At 40.5% G+C, this 15,477-nt stretch overlaps 1 protein-coding gene across 2 annotated transcripts in view; it reads right to left on the reverse strand.

The window, feature by feature from the left end:
* Positions 1–9,263: 9,263 nt before the first annotated feature.
* The window catches only part of LOC117253564 (guanine nucleotide-binding protein G(q) subunit alpha), a 47,379-nt gene continuing 41,165 nt past the window's right edge, over positions 9,264–15,477 (reverse strand). Inside the window, exons 6-7 of one of the 2 annotated variants that reach the window (XM_033621091.2) lie at positions 12,628–12,781; positions 9,264–10,445 (exon numbers count right to left, since the gene is read on the reverse strand). In XM_033621091.2, coding sequence (XP_033476982.1) covers positions 10,255–10,445; positions 12,628–12,781 — 345 coding nt within the window. In that variant the 3' untranslated portion in view covers positions 9,264–10,254. The remainder of the gene's footprint in view (positions 10,446–12,627; positions 12,782–15,477) is intronic. The other variant, XM_033621093.2, reaches the window with a different exon arrangement.

Consider the following 15,477-nt stretch of genomic DNA (forward strand, 5'->3'; position numbering starts at 1 on the left):
ACAGAAGCACAGCGGATAGATGAGCGGTGAGCGGCGCGGTACCGCGCGGATCTACACGCCGCAGATCTACCTCATCATCACCCACCGGCTGATGTCTGAGCAACTAGCGCCTCACGTGGACAGGTCAGCACATAGTCCCACAGTCACAGAGGGGTGATGGGTCTATCAGAGCACTGTGTATGCAGAGCAGGGGTCAGGCCATTAAAGCAACTATGTGGTCTATGTCTCTTACTGTGCCTTCCATGTTTATAGTGTATTGTGGTTGTATGATGTTGTAAACTGTGTATTTTTTTTAACAGCATTTTACGTCTACATATAAAAGAGTTGAAAATTAACAATAGCTGTAAACTCTCTGTGCAACACATCAGTCCCATACCCATGGGGAGAAAAAAATATGTGTGCATGTGTGAGTGTGAGTTGGTATTTGAATCTTATTTACTCTATCTTAACCTGTCTTTTATGTGTATTTTCTCATTTGGTTATGTAAAGCACTTTGAGTTTCACTTCCTGTATGAACTGAGCTATACAAATAAAGTTATTATCATTATTTAGTTTGCAAGTTAGCAGTAATAATCAACACCCATACTTGAGTGCCATAAGTCTAGATTTCAGAGGCAAATGCAGGGGACACATCCCCCTCAATATTTGGACCATGTGCATTTGTCCCCCACAAAAAAACATTAACGTAGTAGAGGACTTTTATTTTGACATTTAAGATATTTACACCACTAATGGGTGGCTCAAAGTTTTCCGGTGGAGGACCTCCAAACCCCGTTGTTTCATGTGTGGTAAGGTGAGGTAAGGAAAGGTAAGGTAAGGTAAGGTAACTTTAATGTCCCTGAAGGGCAATTTGAGATACAGACAGTACAATACCTAACACACAGACTCCAGTATCACACACACTGTCAGAGGTAAATCATGGACATGAGTGGTCACTGCTGGTTAAGATAAGCGATAACAGACGGGACAAAGGACGTTCTGTAACGCTTGGTGCTGCATTCAGGGAGGCAAAACCTCCACCCTGATGGAAGCATCTAAAACTCAACATGGAGGGGATGCTGAGAGTCTGAGACAACAGACCGAGCTGTAGAGGTGACCCTCTCTTCATACAGATGCTGCTGCTTATTAAAAGTAACACCAGTGATCTCACAGCACAACTTGAGCACTTATTCCAACTTGTTCTTGTTTTTAAGGCACAATTGTCCCATCTACATCGAAACGCCTCAGCTTCCCTAAAAAGAACAGCTGTTGGTTTGCCTTCTTATAGACGCTGTCAGTGTTCACATCGAAATTCAACTTGTCATAGAGGACTGTGCCCAAATACAGGCCAGGGCCACCTCTGGAAAACAATAACCTCACTGGTTTTAGACACATTAATGTGGAGGAAAGACAGGTCACACCAAATAACACATTCATCCAGTATGATCATATATGTGCCCCCCTGATGTTGAAATGAAACCTACGCCCTTGTGAGTCACATCCTTCTTTGGCATCAGCCAGGATGTTAAAATGACTGAGAACCCCACCCACTTAAAATGTTTGCTTAGCCAGTCTGTGAAATATTAATAGATAGATAAATAAAATCATAACATTATTCAATTGTTTAATTATATTTGCTCAACATTTTATTACCCTACACTACAGGCTAAATGTTTGTGACAAAGCATTCTCTGTGAGACACTTACTCCCTTTTATTTTGATTTATTGTTGTCACTTTTTAAGATCTTTACCATTAAAAAAAATCTGAATCAGGCTTAAAACACGTTATTTGGTTCAATTTATAGTTATAGTTTCCATGATGTTAAGTACATTTTTGTATGATGACCCTGCGTGTTTGGAGCTCTGTTGGTTGCCTCATGTTGTTCTGAAAACGCATATCAAATGCTGAGTGCCAAATCTCCTTTATAAAGGTGACATCTTTGAAACAAGGTTATTATAGTTAATTGAAATTAAATAGCTACGAAAATTAGGTGTTAAAAAACATGCGTTAACTGAAAAAAATAGATGTTTAGAAAGAAAAACTAACTAAACAATCTTGTGTACTGACACAACTAATTAAAGTAAGGTCACAATACACAGAAAATGTCTCTAGTTTGATGAAATTTGCCGACACAACAAACATGAGGAAGCTCTGATGCAAATGTTTAATGACACTGGGATGTCTGCTGCTGTTGTATAAACTATGTAACAGCTATTCCGCACATCTTAAATCTGGCCTCTGACACTAAAACTAATGCTGAAAGAAATAAAAACTAAACTACAACTAAACATTTTTAAACAATAAAAACTAAACTCAAACGCACAAACACTGTGGACGCTAACTGAAACTAAACTGGAACAAAAACAAAATAAAATTAAAAAAGTAATTAAATACAGAACTATAATAACTCTGCTTTGTAATAATGATTACATTTTTTGTGTGTAATTCAAGTTGCTTCAGAGTTCTTTTCCAATAAATGTCTGCCTCACTCTGTCTCCCTGTAAGTTGTTTTTATGTCTGTGAAGACAACTTAAGTGATACTCACACTCACTTACCTGCAGGTCGAGCTCTGTGTCTTGCTCAGACCGTAGACAGTCACAACATCAGCTGTTACGGGGAGCAAAACCTGTATTTGTGCACGTTTTAGTCCATATAATACAAATTACACATGCAGACGGTGTGTATTACAGCTGCCAACTAAACAATTTTCAGAGCATGCTGTGTGTGTTTTTTATGGCAGATGGTAAATACTACTTTTCAGGAAGCCATTGACTTCAATGTCACAATGCTATAAAAACCAGCGTGAGGGGCTCTGGCACTACAAACGTCATGTCTGCTTTTTTTGTCAAAGTTCTGCTATTGTAGCATGATAATTGTCTAAACCCATTTGTGCCTGAGTTTGAGAATTAGTATGGACAATTTAATGCATCTTAAATACAATTTCTTCAAGACCCTATTGGTTTATATACAAGCTTCTATGTACTGTATTGTGTATGTGAGTCAGCCTTTATCTCAAAAAAGCTAGATCTGAGGATTTATAGATGTAAACAGACATGCTTCCTCAAAATGAATTGAAATCTATTGAGCCTACTGAAGAATGGCTGCTTAAATGCATGTTTTCACCTGCCGTAACACTAATTATAGTTCTGTGCAACTTTTATTTTTGTGGAATATATACATAGGAGTATCTTGTATGTGTGTACTGAAAATAATTAAAATCCCTACATGTTTATTGCTTATTCTAGGACATTTTTCTACCATTAAACATCTACGTAGTCCCATATGTCCAAAGACTAAATACAGTATGATAAGATAATGACTGTGTCTCAGAAACTACAAGAAGCACAATCTATTATTTGGTATCAGTTAACAAGTTCAACATCAAAGATGTGTACATAAATGTGATGTAAAAAGTTAAGATGGAAAACATTTAAAACACAATTTTTTCCTCTCTTTTATTTGCTTAAATCATTGAAATCAACAGGCCTATATTTGGGACAGGCCTTTAATTCTTTTCACACAAAACTATGAATCAGCAGAGATCAGGAAATACAATCAATTTTTTTTTATTTAAACCACTATGAATACTAATCGTTAAAAATTAGGCGGCCAGCACTGTGGGGTACAAAGCTTAGCACCGTTGCCTCACAGCAAGAGGTTACTGGTTTGGACCCAGGGGTGGGGGAGCCCCTCTGTGTGGAGTTTGCATGTTCTCCCCATGTCAGCGTGGGTTTTCTCCAGGTACTCCGGCTTCCTCCCACAGTCCAAAGACATGCAGGTTAACAGGTGACTCTAAATGGTCCATAGGTGTGAATGTGAGTGTGAATGGTTGTCTGTCTCTATGTGTCAGCCCTGTGATAGTCTGGTGACCTGTCCAGGGTGTACCCCGCCTCTCACCCAATGTCAGCTGGGATAGGCTCCAGCCACATCGCAAATATATCCATTATGAATCATTAATTTGATCTCGTTCCGACAGACAGAACATAGACAGAACAGAGAGTTACGACACTCGAGGATTACGGTACCCGGCATTACTGACAAAACACCACTTTATCCTGTTAAAATTATACCCACAACTTAGGTTTTTTTTTTTTTTTTTTTTTACAAAAAAAAGGTTTTGATTCTTTTGACCTGAGGACCCTTATGAACTGAAGGAATATGAATAACTTACAGGGTATTTGAGGAATGTACACATAATTTGAGGTAGCCAACACCCCAGTTTTATACATCCAAAGAATGTCTATAAAAAAAGAACTGTTTTAGCAACTAGACCAGGCCGCTAATTGAGACAGGCCTTTATTTGTCAAAATTTGTAGCAACACTGGTCAAGTAAATGGGACTGGGCATTTAATTGGGACTAGGTTTTTAACTCAAATTTTACAGTAAGTACAGTCTTTGGGTACAGAGCTGTGCCTCAGAGATAGAGCCAATCCCCAGGTCCTGAGTAGCAGGTGGCACTTTGTATGGTAGCCTCAGCCACAAGTGTATGAATATGTGTGTGAATGAGTGAATGTGACTCGTAGTGTAAAAAGCGCTTTGAGTGGTTGGTTGGATGAATAGAAGGGCACTGTACAAATGCAGGTCCATTTACCATTTAATCTAAACATTGTATTGAAATAAATGGAAACCAGCAGCTTACTGCACAGTGGGGAAATGCATTAATAAATCAGTTAGTTATGGCAGTTATGTAAAGCGTACACACCTTATATTGAAGATGACAAGCAGTACGGTCCTTTAATCACTTTATATAAGAAAGCAATCCCCACCCTCCGAAAGGAAATGTACAAGGATGCAATAAGAGAGTATAGGAACATATTTTATTCCAATTTAAAACATTTAAAGGAGAAGGCTATGAAAATCATTTCATGTTTGAATGAGGTTCAGGCAACAGTGGTTGAAATGAAACATACAAAAGAGAAATATGGCTAAAATACTGTAAATCAATAACCATTAGGACCCTTTTCATGAGGGCGTTGCATGAATACAGTATCTCACCCACCCACTCCCTCCCCAACCTGACAAACACATGCAATTAAAATGACATTTATCTTAAAAACAGCAGTTCATCATTAATCTTAAATATAGAATAAAATTGTCCTGTTTTAGTTAATTAATCACATACTTAAGTGTTTATTTGTTTTAAAAACTGGACCATGAAATTCACAGGCCCTCTGATTTTTCACAACATTGGCACTTGTTAAGAGTCTGGCTTTACAAAGAAAGGGGATTGGCACACTCATTGTACATAATTTACATTTGGTATACTTAAAAAAAGAAGAAAAAAAAAATCAAAACAAAAATACATTACTTTCAATTTGTACACCACTACACAAAGTTTATTTTAACTGTTTTAAAAAAGTCTGTCATCTTAAGTGGTCCTAAATACATGTGTTAAGGTGTGTCAAACCTTACAAAAGAAACAAAATAAAAGATGCAAAGATAGCTTTTTAATATCACTGTGTGTCCATCCCTCTAATCAGAATGGATCTCAAGCATATAAGCAATAAGCCGTCAAAAAGTGTACACATACATACACACACGCATACGCACACACCTCAGAGTACCAACGAGCACGCTTGAACGGACATCTAAGTTGCATGAATGCAGGCCCATTGCAGTGGTGCAGTTTCAGTGCCTTCGACCCAGGGAAAGAATACACAGTCCAATCAAGTACGGGAGAAGAGAGTGGAGAATGGCAGACATGTAAACTCACAGCATTCACTCACTCGCGATTGGAACCACCAAAATATTATAATTACTGTTTTAGTACCTTCACTTGGCAAGTCTTTTAATAAATACATTAATACTGAGGCTTCAAACACAAGCTTCATTCGGAAATAAAGACACCGTCATGTTAAAGTGGATGAACAACACCAGAGCTCTGGATCAGGTGACGACAAATTGGGAATTTTCGTATCTTTTCTGTGGCTGATCTGATTTTGTTTGGCACAGTGTTTTGTACTGGATTGTCGTACAAACCTTCTCCACAATGCATTCTACGCAGAATAAAGCAAATACAGTACAAGTCAATGGAAAGGGCTTTAAAGAAACGACCCAGCCCTGCTGCTGGCTCTGATCACTGGTAGTGTAACCATGTGACTTGGTCTGTGTTGGGACTAGCCATGCAAGGCATGAGGAGCTCGTATAGTGAAAGCTGATCCAACGTAAGTGTTTAAAGTGTACAACGTCATGCCAACACTGGTCCCTGTAGTGGTCACCTTCTTTTGTTTATCACAGTCAAGTTAATTTGCCTAGTGTACACCAATCAGCCAAAACATTAAAACCACTGACAGGTGAAGTGAATGACATCGATCGTTTCATTACAATGCAATGTTGTGCAGGAAAACCTTTGGTCCTCGCATTCACGTGGATGACCCTTTACGCACCCCACCCACCTAAACATTGTTATAGACAAAGTACCCCCACTGATTCCATCAGTACCCCCAATGACAGTAGCCCCCCAGCAAGGCAGTGCACCATGCCACACTGCGAAAACTGCTCAGGAATGGCCTAAGGAACATGGCAAAGAGCTTCAGGCAAATTCCCCAGACCCCAATCTGATCAAGCATCAGTGGGACAAACCGGTGCCCCGGAGGTTCTTTGTTCAGGCCTAAATGAGTCAGAACCAAGTCCAACCTATGATGAAGCCTCTGACCTGTCAAGGCATGGAGACAGGACCTCTGGGGGTGTCCTGTGTTGTCTGGCACCAAGGCCTTGTCGTTCGACCCTTTGAGTCCTGTGGGTTGCAAGGTAAGGTACCAGCATGCCCAATGGATGTTCAATCGGATTGGGATCTGGGGAATTTGGAGGCCAGGTTGATGTCTTGAGCTTAGTCACGTCTGCCGAGCCATTCCTAAGCACTTTTTGTGGTGTGGCATGGTGCATTGTCTTGCTGGGAGGGTGCACTGCCATCAAAGAGTGCCGTTGCCATGAGGGGGTGTACTGGTATGTAATGGTGTTTGGGTGGGTGCATCCACATGAATGCCAGAACCCAAGGTTCCTCAGAAAAACACTGCACCGGCCAGTGGTTTTAATCTTTTGGCTGATCGGTGTATAAGACCCCCACACACCTGCCGTTCAGGTGGGGAGCCACAGATCAGGGGAATGGAGCGTACTTCCTGAAAGCCAAGCTGAGGATTTTTAAAAGCACACAAAGACGTCACTGTTATCCCAGCAGCAAAGCAGAACACAACACTACTCTCCAAGCTCAGGAAAAGTCTGTCAACTAGTCGATTCAAAAATACATAAGCTCTTAATTTCAAACTGAAGAACGAGCTGAATTGTGACACTCGCAAAATCAACGTCTGTAAGCAAGCGAGTGTGAAAAGCATCACCGTGTATACGGGATAAAGTGGTCAAGAAAAGGCCTTTAAATGTTGGCTGAAGCACCAAAGATTAATCCACAAGAAATACACGCTGGAAAAAACAAGATCTCAGCCGAAATAACTTCAGAGCTTTGCAACATCTCTACAGAAAATTATGGCACTTAGCATAAATATACATATCCCTTCTTTAAGTGTCTCAGGATGCATAAAGGCTTAATGTACAAGATAATGGCTTTATCAACATGGCGTACAGAAAGACTCTCACTGGGTGCATGTGACTGAAATCAAGGCTAAGAATACACAGGGTGAGTGGATTCCCCTTAAACTCAGCACATCGTACTGCTTTTCTGTAGAAAAAAAGATTTTTTTTAACTGGAAACTTTCTGGCAAACAATTAAAGATACACAGAAAGAGTTCGGCAGGACCTCTAATAATTTCTTTGATGTGTAATCTGACCCATGAAAAGGTCAAACTGTCCCAAGCATTCCTCTTTTTCCTGACTCCAACACAGCCAATGCCAAACATGGAAACACTACCAATGAGAAGATAAGCCAAATATGCAAAAACCACATAGTGGGAAATATCACAAAGCCAAGAAGATCAGCAAATAATCCATAAGAGTAAGAGGATGGTTAGATTAGCGACAGCCAGGACACTAAATATGTGCTATTGCACCTCGGGAACTTCTTTTGACGTTAGCCATTCTCCTCCTCCAAAAGGCAAAAAGATAATGAACAAAGAGCCAAACAGCCACCAGACTTCCCTCGGGAATGTCGTGTAGGCATCTGTGGACTGCTGCATTCCTCCCTCACTGAACCTGCGGCCATCACCCTCAACACGATGTCAACACACTCCTGATTCATACCCCCCTCCCCTCCCCCTCCACACTCGTTAATTAATTGCACCTTTTGCTCTATGCTGTCCATAGAGTCCTTTCATTTCTACCAAAGCTGCTAGTAGTAGCCCTTGTGATGAAAAAGTTATGAAAACTTACCTGAATTACATTGTGAAGACAAAAATAGCCATCTATCAACGTTCAGCTTAATGGAATATTTAAACAACTATCAGGCAAGAGACATGATATGGGATTGGTACCAATAGCCAACACATATCCTCAAAAATTACAAAAAAAAAAAAAAAAAAAAAGCAAGCATCCTTGAACAGTAAATATTCAACCACTAAGTTTTTTGTCTGTTTTCATTTTCCTATTTGCATAAAGCACAAACCCGACATGGAAACAGTGTTTTTTTTTCCCATTGTCAAGCGTTTCAAAACAGAACTGCAACAACTAAATATATGAAGTATCATTAGAAAGATAGAACACTTGTCCATAAAATAGTTTTGATATTTTACAGCAGTATAAAATCTCCTCCCGTCTCCTCGGTTGGAAAAACTGTGAGCTGAAACTAGGGAGGAAGTCTCATTTACTGTATCGACAACACATAGATCTGATTGATAAATTAGACATACAAAAAAAAGAACTCTTAACTCTCGCTATCCGTTAGAGTTTATCAAATGTCAGCCGAGTAATATGGCAAAACAAGAGTTGATTACGGAGAGAAGCCATATGGGTGATCGAGACCAACTTGTGACTTGTTAAGCTAACTGGCAGCGCAAAAACTGTTCATCTGTTTCATCTACAACTGACTATTGCACCGTACTAACCTGGTATCATCATGTCTGCACAGGAAGATTATTCTCACCATCGAAGGGAACAAATAAATCACAGTACGAATAATACATGTGTGATTTAGACGATAGTCGACATAAAAAAATGCCACACAAAGTGAGTCATTATGCCATCAACATCTGAATGATCCACTTAATTAATTAAGCACTTAATTTTGGCAATTTCCAAACATGTTTTGTTAGTATCTGAACCACTTAAGGGATGAGCAGGATACTGGCAACATAATTATATTTACAGAAACAAACGTAGGTGGTTTTAATTTGGCAACGGGGAGCTGATATACAGTATGTAAATACCGCTAGTGTTGTCTCTTAATTCTGTTTCGTAACGTATGTTAACACTTTAAAATGAGGGGCAGTGTAAAAGGAGTGTTCCTTTAAGTAGTCATCTTCAATTTTAATTGTAGGACAATAGCAGTAATAAGAATAAAACCAAGAAGTTAACATAGCTGAGAATATTTAAAGTCTGCAGAGAGTCGTCTCTGTGTAGCCCTCACTCTGTGTGAGCAGCATGAAAACTTTATTTACATTCAACAGAGCCTCTGTGCTCTGATTTGGGGCCGGGTTGACAAAAAAAAAAAAATCAAATACACAATTCAAGACCCAGGGGGAACCAAGTACCTCACTGCACCCCAGCACTGCCTGATAATATATTCCTATCATCATAATTAGTTACCCTTTGCAGAGGAGCAGAGTCCAGGGTCTGCAGCCTGGCCGTGTGCCCTCGTGCTGTAGTGTGTAGCATGCATGGGTTAAATAAGAAGAAGGGGAGAGAGCCCTTTGTCCATCAAAGCTTAGTCTACCCAGAGAAGGCCCTCTACCCACCTCCAACACACAAGCACTGGTGATAATGTAGTGTAAAGAAAGTTAAAAAATGTGAGCCGCGCCGAGGGGCCGAGAGGAGCCTCAGAGCAGACCGTAAAACCCAAGAGAGGGGGACGAATGGAGGGAGTGTTATATTTGTGTGTGTACACGAGGAGCGATTATTAGAGCCACGAAACAGATAACCATTGTTTTAAAACAACCAAAGAGCTGAGTGGAGAGGGGGGACAGGACGTGGATAGTGTTGGTCTGGTAAAGTATGAAGCAATGCTAAACTCATCGAGCAGCAGCGTGTTTCATGCACGTGTGTGTTTCTAGAAGTGGACTCTGCATTGTGTGTATGTATGTGTGGGTGTGTTTGTATGTGTGTGTGAGTGTGTAGGGGGGGCTGCAGGTCTCTCTCTCGCTCCCTCTTTCTCTCTGTTTCCATTTCTCTTCTCACACCAGGTTGTATTCTTTGAGGTTGAGCTGCAGGATGGTGTCTTTGACGGCGGCAAAGACGAAACGGATGTTCTCCGTGTCGGTGGCGCATGTGAAATGGGAGTAGATGATCTTGTCACTGTCTGGGTTCAAGTCCACAAACATCTTCAAGATGAACTCGCGGCCCGCTTGGGCGTCCCGCTGGGGCCCTGGAAGATGAACAGACCATCTATTAGGCATCATACTAGCATGATTTAAAAAGGAACTTCGGTATTTTTCAACATGGACTCACCACATTTTTGTGTGTAAGTGACTGATGGAGACAAGGATTTTTGAAATAGGTCCAGTATAGAGAGAGACTGCAAAACAGGCTGCAATGTAATCTCTTCAGGCAACTGTGCATTGTCAGTTTACGTCCACTAACAGTGCTTGCAGGCTCAGATTGTTATTATCAGTGTCTTTGACCACATTATGGCAATGTCCTACCTGTTGCTTAATCCAGATTGTCAATGTATGTAACTAAGGGTGCTTTCAGACCTAGAGTTGTCTTGCTTCGGTCTGAATCAGGGACTAATTTTGTCACAAAATTGTATAATTGCCTAGAGTTGGTTCGTGTTCTCACGGCAGCATTTACAAGTGGACCAGATAAAATGCCTTGATCAAGAAAGCTGCTCTTGATTGGTCAGAATTTCCATGTGGGAAAAATCCAGGAAGTAAACCAAACCACTGAAGAAGAGTACACTTGCAAGATAAATGTGACACTTTCTAATGTCACAATGGAGGGACAACTACGCAGGTTGATTTTAGCGCTGCTCATCGTGGACTATATTGCTGTCATTGTTCATTTTAGTCAAATCATACAGTTTGAAAACGAGGCGCGGCTCCAACTAGAAAACAATGTTTTGATGCATTGGATGTGCTGAATGTGCATATTAAGGCAGTACAGGAGGAAGTGCACATTAATAATCCTCCAGGACTGTAACATGCTCATGTTTAACCCAAACAATGTGTAATTAGACCGCACTTAGTTCGGATCGAGGTCAGAACACGTTCACCACAAACGAACTGCACCAGAGTTCGTTTGTAACCGGACCAAGACCTTCTGTTTTGGTGCACACCCAAGTGTGATTGCTGTGTTCGCACCTGCCCAAAAGGACCACACTTAGGGGGCAAAGTAACTTGAGTCTCCCTGAACCAAACCAAACAGGCCAGGTGTGAAAGCACCCCAAGTCTCACAAAAATAAGTCTCTTTCTAAAATCTTGTGGACTTTTCCACATTGTCAAAATCAGCTAAATATTTAGAGATGCAGGCTTTGAAATTAGCAGCAGCCACCAGCCAACATGCAAGTGGCTGCTAGATTTGCTTCACTCTCCAGCCAAAAAAACAGTGGCTATCTAGTGAGTGGTTGGTAGATAATGAACTCTAATGAATCTCTTAGGTAACATTAGGCTATGCTTTCTGTTCTTCAACTCAACAAACACTTCTCAGCACTCCTCTCTTTAACGTTCACTAATGTTGTCACTGTTGTTTTTAGACTACAACAGGTCACCTGTCGCGAGAGTTCAGAACGAGACTTGGTCACAATAACAAAGAGACCAGTGAAAGGTGAGGAAAAGTGTTTCATTTCTCTGTATGGTCCATTTCATAATGTTGTCAAACAATTCTAAGAACAATCTGAGCCTGCCAGTGGCAAAGCAAGCACTTTTAGTGGGCGTAAATTGACAGTGCGCAATTGTCCCAGCCTGTTTCACTGCAGCGACACTCTCAATACTGGACCAGTTTCAAAAATTGTTGCCTCCATTGGTAACTTAGACAGAAAAAAAACATGTTTCCTTTTGACCTTTGTTGTTCTTTTGTGCCGTTTTAAAATATGAGCATCCTTTATCAATTAATAGAAAAAAAAGATGAGGAGAAAAAAATTACATGTTCCTACTCTGTGACTTTTAACTGTTATGTTCAGTCAAGTATCAGTTTGCAGTGTAGCGGAGCATTATCACCATAAGGTGTCACTATACAATCAAAAATATAGGGGACAACTTTCCAGCCTGGGTGAAGTTATAGAGCACAAGTGACAAAAAAAATGTGTTACACTAGTAAGCTGCCAGTTTGGTGTTCAAACAGGTAAATGGCCTTTAAAAACAGTCCGTTACTGGCTAAAAGAAGACAGAAAGAAACAGACACAGCATCACTGACAGAGCCTGACCTATGGCTCAGCCTCTCACCCGTACGGATAATTCATTAAATGAATTCTGGAATTGAATTCACTGCTAAGGCTCAGCTAGCAGCACAGTCATACGATATACAACCATTCAGGGGTAGACAGACTATGTAAAATGTATGTTGTGGTTAAGATGTGTATTTAAAAAGAAAAACTAAAAAAATCAAATCACCATCAAACTCTGGGAAGTAGTCGACCAGGTGAGAATACATGATCTTCTCCTCCAGCAGGTCCTTCTTGTTGAGGAAGAGGATGACGGAGGAGTTTTGGAACCATGGATATGTGATGATGGTCCTGAACAGAGCTTTACTCTCCTCCATACGATTCTAACACGGGCCAGCGAAGACAGGGAGAGAAAGAGACAGAGGAGGGAAATAAACACAGAGTTAGTCTTTTAAAGTCTTTTGCGCTTGATTCTCACTCAATAAATAAACAGCTTTTATTCAAGGCTCTAACTCCAGGGTGTCCTGCTGTCTCAGGGATGGAAAAATATATATTTTGGGACAGTGTGGGATGGAAGGTAGACTTTGCCTATAAAAAAAAATACAACTGCGATTAAACCGTAACATTAATCTCTGACAGCGCTGTCAGTGTAGAATTGTGAGAGCATACATGATTCAAGAGAGCACATGCACTCTGCCATACACTGACGTGCACACAGCGATAAGATGAACCGCAGCAGTGACATCTGAAAGCAGCGAACCTGTCGCAGCTGTCAGGCAGTTACAATGGCGTCCCAAAGCGGTGGTGGGATTTTACGCTTTCTGGTGTCACCGGCAGCCTAACTGGCACGACGTACCGTAGAAGAGACAAAAATGGGGACAAACTGCAACCACACATTCTCTGTATCTCTGTCTCTCTCTCATTGGAGCATGCAGACTGGTGGCCTCTCACGTGCGCACACGTGCAAACACACCCACAGTGTTTACAAATTCAAAAAAAGAAAAGAAAATGGTGACAATGTTTATGTAAATGTAAGAAATATTCATATAAAATGTGAGCTTATTTATAATCTAATCATTTCCATCATGTTTTGTTGTCACAGAAATAATTTTAATGTAGATAAACAGTTCACAGTTATAATTGTGAGCATTTACTTCAGGATGGTTTAAATTGTATTTTCAGGACAGTGGTGAAAAAGTTAAGAGTCCTCGTTTTATCATTTCTGGCCTGTGCACCGATGCATATACTTTTTATTTTGAGGATTATCCCAAAAACAGTCTTTGGGTTAACATTCAGCTAGCACCTGGACACTGAACAGACCTTTGTGTGTCTGAAACGCTGCCAAAGCAGTGCTTTAAACTAAAGTGCCCACCAGTTACTTTTTTTTTTTTTTTAACCTTTATTTAACCAGGAAGTCTCATTGAGATTGAGATCTGCTGTACAACATTACTGGTGGTGAGTCTGTGAATGTGAGAAAGTTCAGCCCCTTTTTCCTAGTTTTAGCAGCTGCTTCAGTCAGAGGGGGCGTGACCTGTGTATTTTTTTTGCCATTTAAACATATATTGATATAAACATGTAAATCACATCACCAGTACTTCCTTCTTCCACCTAAAGAATGTAGCTCATCTCCGCCCATCACTTTCCCCCACTGCTGCTGAAACTCATGCCTTCATCACATCCAGACTTGACTACTGTAACAGCTTTTTTTTTATGGTGCACCATCCAAACTCCAAAATAAACTCCAATAAATCCAGAACTCTGCTGCTCGTCTGCTCGCCCATTCCCAATCCAGCTATCACAACAGCCCTGTACTCTAGAGCCTCCGCTGGCTCCCTGTCCCACAACGCATCCAACTCAAAGTCCCTCTCCTCACTTACAAAGCCCTCCATAACCTGGCCCCTTCCTACCTCACTGACTTGCTCCACCACCACACCCCTCTGATGCCAACCTCCTGACTCCACCACTCAGAACCAAGCCCAACCTGGGGGAACAGAGCCTTCTCCATAGCTGCTTCCTCTGTCTGGAACATTCTTCCCAAACACATTCAAGACTCTCCCGATGACTCTCCCGGTGTGAATGATGTTGTGTGTATTTTATTGTCTATTTTGTGATACGTTTTTAACCAATGTAAAGCGTCTGAGTACCTTGAAAAGTGTCCTATAAATAAAATGTATTGTTGTTAATATAAGTATTATATTTAAAGACACTTAGAAGACTGAGCTGAACAGGGCTAAACAACAATGACCGGCAAAAACCAGAGATTTCCAGTTTAATAAACACTTCTGTTTTTGGTGGAAGGACAGGGGGACTCTGGACTTGTGGCATAATAAAGGACTTAAGAAAATGAAAGTAAGAGAGTCTATTTAGGAAAGAAACAAGAAATTAGCAATAATAAAATTGCAGCAAACTTAAACTAATATTTAATTTCTCCTCAAAAACAAATACATGAAGAAACAAAACTGTTTTACTTAAACCTGCAATCACGTTACTTTCACATTTTATATGATTGCTAAGATTGTTGCTCATTGTTTTGTGAAACCCTCCGTAAATGCACAAACAGAAGATGTTGATAGGTTGTATTTGGATATTTTATGTTTGTATATTTTTCAGACAAACTGCTTTTTCTGACACAAAACTTCAGCTCACTAACAGGGATGGCCCGTAGCAGGATGGCATCAGTTGGAAGGCAACACTTAAAGTGGATACAGGGTATTATAGTAACGAATGAAAAACAGTCAGAGGACTGTCTAAACAACCCAAAAAAGTTGAATAAGACTCCCTGTTAAGTGATCCAGGCACGTTTCAAACATAAAATTTCTCCCTCCAAAGAAAACTGTCCAGCAAACATAAAGAGTGAAGTTGGAAACCTCGTGTAAACTGCTAAAAGCTGAGAGCTGCTGTCAAACATGACTCCTCTTCCTCTTTCTGATCTTTACTCCTCGCCAGCATCACTCCCACAGTTTAGTCTAAGCAAGTCATAATATGATCCCAGACAGATATGACCCGATGAAATTAAAGACGTTTGAAAACAATCCTGTCAGGCTCCGACTGGTCTGAAGGGTCAAAGTCTTGGTCTCCA

Source organism: Epinephelus lanceolatus, chromosome 6, assembly GCF_041903045.1.
Source record: "Epinephelus lanceolatus isolate andai-2023 chromosome 6, ASM4190304v1, whole genome shotgun sequence".
NCBI lineage: Eukaryota > Metazoa > Chordata > Actinopteri > Perciformes > Serranidae > Epinephelus > Epinephelus lanceolatus.